Source organism: Sesamum indicum, linkage group LG6, assembly GCF_000512975.1.
Source record: "Sesamum indicum cultivar Zhongzhi No. 13 linkage group LG6, S_indicum_v1.0, whole genome shotgun sequence".
Taxonomy (NCBI): Eukaryota; Viridiplantae; Streptophyta; class Magnoliopsida; order Lamiales; family Pedaliaceae; genus Sesamum; species Sesamum indicum.
The window spans coordinates 3,209,354-3,215,967 of NC_026150.1; the positions used below are offsets into that span (position 1 = coordinate 3,209,354).

A 6,614-nucleotide genomic window follows, 5' to 3' on the forward strand; every position below is an offset into this window, starting at 1 on the left:
GTGTGGGGGGGGGGGGGGGGAAGATGGCGGATTTATCTTCTTGTAACTGGCTAATTCTTTCGCATTTAACTTCTGCTGTAGAGGATGATGTGAAAGAAAGATGTTGGGATCAAAGAGAAGCATTGCCTGGAGAACCTCAGTGTATTATATGTGGCCGCTATGGGGAATATATATGTGATGAGACTGATGATGATATTTGCAGCCTTGAGTGTAAAAGGACTCTTCTTAGTCGGGTAGCAAAATTAGAGGCTTCATCTACATGTGCTCAACCTCCTACTGTCAGACTACCAGCAGTGGATGAGTGCTACTATGTTCAAGATGGAAATAATGTGTCACAACCTCAATTACTATCCAACAGCCAGACTGAGTTGCTCAGGAGAAAACTTGAAATATCTGTACGGGGAGATAGGGTCCCGGAACCCATTCTGTCTTTTGGTTCTTGTAATCTTCCTCAGAAGCTTCTTCAAAATTTAGAAGCTGCAGGATATGAAATGCCAACGCCTGTCCAAATGCAGGCCATCCCATCTGCATTGATTGGCCGGAGCATGCTTGTTTTAGCTGAAACGGGATCTGGAAAAACCTGTTCCTTCCTAGTCCCAATAGTTTCTTATTGTGCAAAGGTCAAAAACAACCCATGGAAACCATTAGCCATGGTTCTCACACCTACTAGAGAGCTTTGTATACAGGTGGAGGAACAAGCAAAGGTGCTTGGTAAAGGTCTGCCCTTTAAGACTGCTCTAGTGGTTGGTGGTGATGCCATGGCAGGACAAGTATATCGTATCCAGCAAGGAGTGTCAATGATTGTGGGGACTCCGGGAAGACTCATTGATCTTCTCACCAAGCATGATTTTGGGTTGGATAGTATATCAATCCTTGTCCTTGATGAAGTTGATTGCATGATCCAAAGGGGATTCCGGGAGCAAGTCATGCAAATTTTCCAGGCTCTATCCCAGCCACAAGTCTTAATGTACTCTGCAACTGTTACAAAAGAAGTAGAGAGGATAGCAGGCTCAATGGTGAAAGATCTTACTTTTATATCAGTTGGAAAGCCTAACAACCCTAATGAGGCTGTTAAACAGTTGGTGATATGGGTGGAGTCAAACAAGAAGAAGCAAAAGCTTTTTGACATACTGACAAGCAAGCAGCATTTTAAGCCACCGGTCGTGGTTTTTGTGGGTTCAAGACTTGGGGCAGATCTCCTTTCAGAAGCAATAACAATTACAACTGGGGTGAAAGCTCTTTCTATCCATGGAGAGAAAACCACGAAAGAAAGAAGAGATATATTAAGGTCATTTTTGGTTGGAGAAGTTGATGTGATTGTGGCCACAGGAGTGTTGGGCCGAGGGGTTGATCTCCTGTCAGTGAAGCAGGTTATTGTGTTTGACATGCCAAATTCCATGAAGGAGTATGTGCACCAGATTGGAAGGGCCTCAAGAATGGGAAAAGAGGGCATGGCGATGGTGTTTGTAAATGAGGAGAATAAGAAACTATTTCCTGAGTTGGTTCAAATTCTTAAATCATCCGGTGCTGCCATTCCTCGTGAGCTTGCTAACTCGCGATATACAGTACACTCTTTATCAGCAGGCAAGTATCAAAAGAAAAGGAAGCATGGCTATTGAAGGTACCCTGGTCTTTTTCTTTCTGCAGTGTGTGTCATCAAAACCCCTTGGGTTTTGCATTAATCATAAAGCACTCACTCTCTTTTTTTTTCTTAACTACCTTAGTTCTATGATATCACACTTACGAAATGCTTTAAGCTTTGTATTGAGAGTATTATCCTTCTATGTTGTATGTATATAAGATCTGCCAAATTATGAGCATCTCATGGTTATCCTGAAACTTCATGGCTTGTGATGCTGTTTCTTTCTTGGCTGTGTGGGTTGCCATCTCTTTGTCAATCATATGTTTTAGTGGATCTCCAAGGAGAAATTAAATGAAGCAACTAAAATTAGGTCATATGCGTAGCTGACTCACCTCATTGATTTTCTTAAATTAATTAATCTTGTTCAGACCAACGAGAGTGATAGTGCCTATTTATCTGGAACAAAATATTGTTCAATTTGGAGTTGCAAAGAAGTAAAGGAAGAGTTTCGTAATCCCAAGGCCCTTGTTGGCGTGCCCTGAATGAGCACTGAAAAGGATGAACAGAAGTACAGTAAAAAGATCCTGCCAGAATTTGAGGGGGAGTTGGGTGGTCTGTATGCTGAAGTCTTCAATAGCCAGCAAAATGCCTTCTGTTCAGGCAAATTCAATTCAGGTACCTGAGATATTTATTTCTGATGCATCTGGTACTATTGTCTGCTGTCTACTCCCTTGACCGTGCATTGCTCTCTTCATCTATGATGGAGTGTCTTCTCTTTACAGATTAAAAGTACTTCTACCCACCGCAATTTACCATGCTGTTATCTAGCTGCGGTAATTCTCCGTTCACCAAAAAAGAATCCAAACCGGCTCATTGGCCCTGCAGAGAGGTTCATCTGTGCTAAATTTACCACACTACTCCAGATCCCAGAACTTGAGGTACAAAGATAGATAACTACTCTGTTCCTTCTTCCTTGTTATTTAATGGAGTGTTTTCCTGGCTTATGGTTTTCCAATTCGAGGGTGAATCATTCCTATGCCTCAAGATCTTCCTATCCCCACTTAACTATGGGCCCAGAGCGAAATTTTCCACGACCAACCTCATTAATCATGGCCCCATGGAGACGGTTACTGCCTTTCTATTGAGGCAGGCTTTCTCTGGCTGCTGCTATGCATAATGCCCTTGTTGTGTTTGAAGTATTTTGAAGGAGAAGGTGAAGGCGTTGTAGCAGAATCATACCATTTCCTTTCCTACCAATTTTTGTTAATCTTTTACAAATATTTCGTTCTTGCCATTTGCTATGGCAGTAAATGCGCATCACTTCATCTTTTGCTTTTGCCATCACTGCCGCAACCTGAAGGTGCTGATCACTGTGAAGTGACAAGTGGAACAAAGGTCGGCTGAAAGTTTAAGGCATCACTTTTTTTTATCCCATTTAAGGATTTGTAGCCGCATATCATTTCTTTTTGAACTTGGCATGGGCCCAACATTTCAGTCGCATACAAGTTTAATAACTGCCCTTTTCTTTTCTTGATAAGTAGTAACAATGGGGTGGGTGGTTGGTAACTCCATATGATGTCCTGTGACATTATATGATCAACAAAAGGTAACAGCTACACAACTTGTCCTCATTGTGCTGAGTCCGGCACATTCCAGACCCCTCCAACCCACCAATAAAGAAAAATGCTAAAGCAGCGTGAAAGGAAACAAACAAGAAAAAGAAAAACTAGTGCCCCCAGCATAAATACTTCAACTGAATCATATTTCAAGGAGATCGGGAATCTTTAATACTGTAGCGATTCCAATGTAACTGGAATATACATAAACTTTGAGAAGTGGGCGATTGTCTATACTCCGCTGACATGGAATGGGCTACAACTGCACAGAAAGACCAGAAGAATACCCATCTAGATTAATGAGAGAGAACTTCTGAGGAAATCAATGAAATATAACAGGACATGTGACATGTTCTGATAACTAAATCACGCATCGTTGACTGTCGATTAATGACAAGGAGAAAATAATAAATCTCTTACTTCTAACAAATGATGGCCTTCGCCAATGCATCTCCTGCACAATTTTCCTAGCCCAGCAAATGAATCATCAGTGTCTGATATTCACCAAAGGATCTCTTTGTTAGAGTAAAACTATGAAGAATGAGAAGGCATGCATTCTCAATGAATCAAAATCACCACATCCCACCAATTGGCATGGAATCAAACCCCAATCTGCCATTGTTTTGAAGATGCAACAAGACTGGCCAGCATGAAGAGAAGATGGACAAGTAAAAAATTTGTAACTGAGTCCTCCACTAAATGCAAATAGAATGGTGGGTAATCCCAGAAAATAACATCATCATGCTAAGTGTCAGAGCTATTTGACTGCACATCCAAAATCAAAAAATTGCATGACCAGAGCAAAAGGATAAAAAGGCAAAAACAGCTTACCCATGAGCTGGTCAATTAACTGCTAATTGCTCCATCCATGCACTGGAAAAGGTGCCCTAGCCACCACAGCAGTATATGGCATTTATGTTTAAACTGCTAGATCATACCTAAAGCTTAGCACGTCCTGGTTAGAAATAAAGCAGAGCAGAAAATTGAACTTATATGAAGATAGATCAATTGAGCTTCCATCAAGTCTGTCTTCCTGAATGTCATAGTGAACCAGCTTCCAAGTTCGCCTCTGTAGATATTAAACAAGTTAGTTCCTCACTGATTCTGAACAACCCAACCCTTGCATATTCAAAGAAAAAATTATCCAGTTACCAAATGGAAATGTCAAAGCATCAACTGCACAACATAATTTTGCTCAAATAATCTAACAGAATCTCAGACTTGAATCTGTTACCGATTTGCTAATAGACTTCCACAAAGCTGAATTTGTAGATAAGAACAAAAGGAAGAAAAACATTAGTGCACAACTCAAAAGTATGACGAGAAATCGTGAAACAAAGTTGAAGCAACTCAAGGTGATGACACAAGGGCAAAAATTTGTCTACTCTCCCCTACATTAATGCACCTCTAGATGGTTAAAGTACTACCTGAAGCCTTCTCATAAATATAAGGGTGTGTAAATTCGCACCAAATACTTGACTGTCCACCACCTGGTAGCACACAGATTAAGGAATCAACTTATACAATCATGCCCTAAGTAAAGAATCAACTTATACAGTCAAACCCTCAGCAGTAAGACTGTTAACGCCTAAATATTCAGTACTCACTACATCAGGTTATGGATAGCAAATCCTCTACGCCAGAAATTAAAGGATGAAAGCCAGAAGAAATAATCCAGAATAACAGAAAGTTGGGAACTGATATATCCCCACAATCATAGGGAAGTATATGAAAGTAGCACAATTCAGAAAGATTATTAAGAGATGACTTGAAATTCACAGGTCCATTACAACCAACTGAGAAAATTACATGCTCAAGTCTCAACAAAAGGAAATGGCTATCAACATCTATATCCATCTAAAAAGGTAAAGACTGATAACCTACATGTACTGACCTATTACAAAAGCACACACACAACGAACAGAGGAGCCAAGCATAGAATGCTGAGCTGCAGGACCTATGCACTGAGACCTTGAAGCAAGTCAAGAAAACTGAGAAAAATCAACTAAACAAGCTTCTCTCTTTGTTAGACTTGAGAGGCCTATCAATTAAGGAACTCTAACCAGATACCTACATGTCCAGACTCATTCTACCATGTTGAGATTATAACAATGAACCTAGGAGTGTGATACCCACATTGACAAGAGACAATTTCAAAAGTCATCACACACAGAGCTCATCCCTTAGCTTTCATTAACTTCTACAACGCATCAATTTGCAACATCACTCTGCGAAACCATGTTATCTTTTGCAACTCCAGTTTCTTCCATACAAATATCATCTCCAGCCACCCCATTTTCAGATGACCCTACATCAATGTTAATCGCAGCAATCACTTGCACATCCAGGGATTTGTCATTCTTCTTCTCTTCTATATCTTTAACAGCATCATTCTCTTCCTCAGCTTTATTTTCATTGATAAGCTCATTATTGTTATTCTCTTCTTTAGTTTCAACAACTGTAACATCATTATTATCAGCTTCAGCAAGTCCATCATCATTATCATCCTCTAGTCCCTTCCGAACACCAAACACAACATTTTCCTCTGTAGTTTCTGCTGCTTCAAAGCCTTCACAATCATTACCATCATTACATTTCCCCTTGGAACACCCATCACTAATCATATTATTATCTTCACTAGAATCTTCATTATTGTCCTCCACCAAATGTGCTTCTTCGCCGTGACTCTCACTTTCATTTTCAGAGTCATTCTCCACTACCTCCTCATTAATCACCTCCCCTCTGTTTCCCCTCCTCTCTAGAAACTGCATCCTCCTCCTCAAATCCCCCAACTCCCTCTCCATCAAGAACAGCCGTTCCTTCAAAATCAGGTTCTCCTCTTCCAATTGAGCGATATGAGTATCCTGATCATCGACCCGATTTTCCAACACATTGTGATAATCCATCCCACCAACATTGACACTGTTTGGATTATAAATCATCTCAAACCGGCTCAAATCATGGTCCAACCTCCTCTCCACCTCGACGTGTTCCTCCACATCGCTCTCACTCGAACCTCCTTCATCTTCATCCTCATCCTCATGAGCCTCCATTTCATGTCCAGATGACCTCAACCTAATCAGACCTTTCATAGATCCATATCCATCAACACCCCACTCTTCTTTGGCCATGTCCACCAAAACCTCCCTAGATGGGGAAAATATGGGAGTGGGCAAAACAGCGGGCGTCATGGGAGATGGAGAAACCAATGATGCAATACCACCACTCTTTTTGGCCCTAATTATAAAGGAAGTAGTATTCCTAGGAGCAAAGGGAGCAGACCTGGAATTATTATAATTATTATTACCGGCACCCGTATTCACATTTACACTATTGTTCTTATTAAACTTCTTCCTTGGAAAGAACTTCCGGGTTTTTAATCGATTCTGCTGCTGCAATTCGTTCAGAGTTGGAGG

The 6,614-nt window shown here is 40.8% G+C and overlaps 2 protein-coding genes across 3 annotated transcripts in view; one reads left to right on the forward strand and one right to left on the reverse strand.

Moving 5' to 3' along the window:
- The window catches only part of LOC105163529 (DEAD-box ATP-dependent RNA helicase 41), a 3,828-nt gene extending 852 nt beyond the window's left edge, over positions 1-2,976 (forward strand). Inside the window, exons 2-4 of one of the 2 annotated variants that reach the window (XM_011081918.2) lie at positions 82-1,621; positions 2,011-2,257; positions 2,365-2,976. In XM_011081918.2, the coding sequence (XP_011080220.1) occupies positions 82-1,619 (1,538 nt within the window). In that variant the 3' untranslated portion in view covers positions 1,620-1,621; positions 2,011-2,257; positions 2,365-2,976. Of the gene's footprint in view, positions 1-81; positions 1,988-2,010; positions 2,258-2,364 lie in introns of those variants that run through there. The other variant, XM_011081920.2, reaches the window with a different exon arrangement.
- The window catches only part of LOC105163598 (myb-like protein X), a 3,892-nt gene continuing 433 nt past the window's right edge, over positions 3,156-6,614 (reverse strand). Inside the window, exons 3-5 of the mRNA XM_020694822.1 lie at positions 4,030-6,614; positions 3,619-3,692; positions 3,156-3,460 (exon numbers count right to left, since the gene is read on the reverse strand). Of these exons, the coding sequence (XP_020550481.1) occupies positions 5,409-6,614 (1,206 nt within the window). The 3' untranslated portion in view covers positions 3,156-3,460; positions 3,619-3,692; positions 4,030-5,408. The remainder of the gene's footprint in view (positions 3,461-3,618; positions 3,693-4,029) is intronic.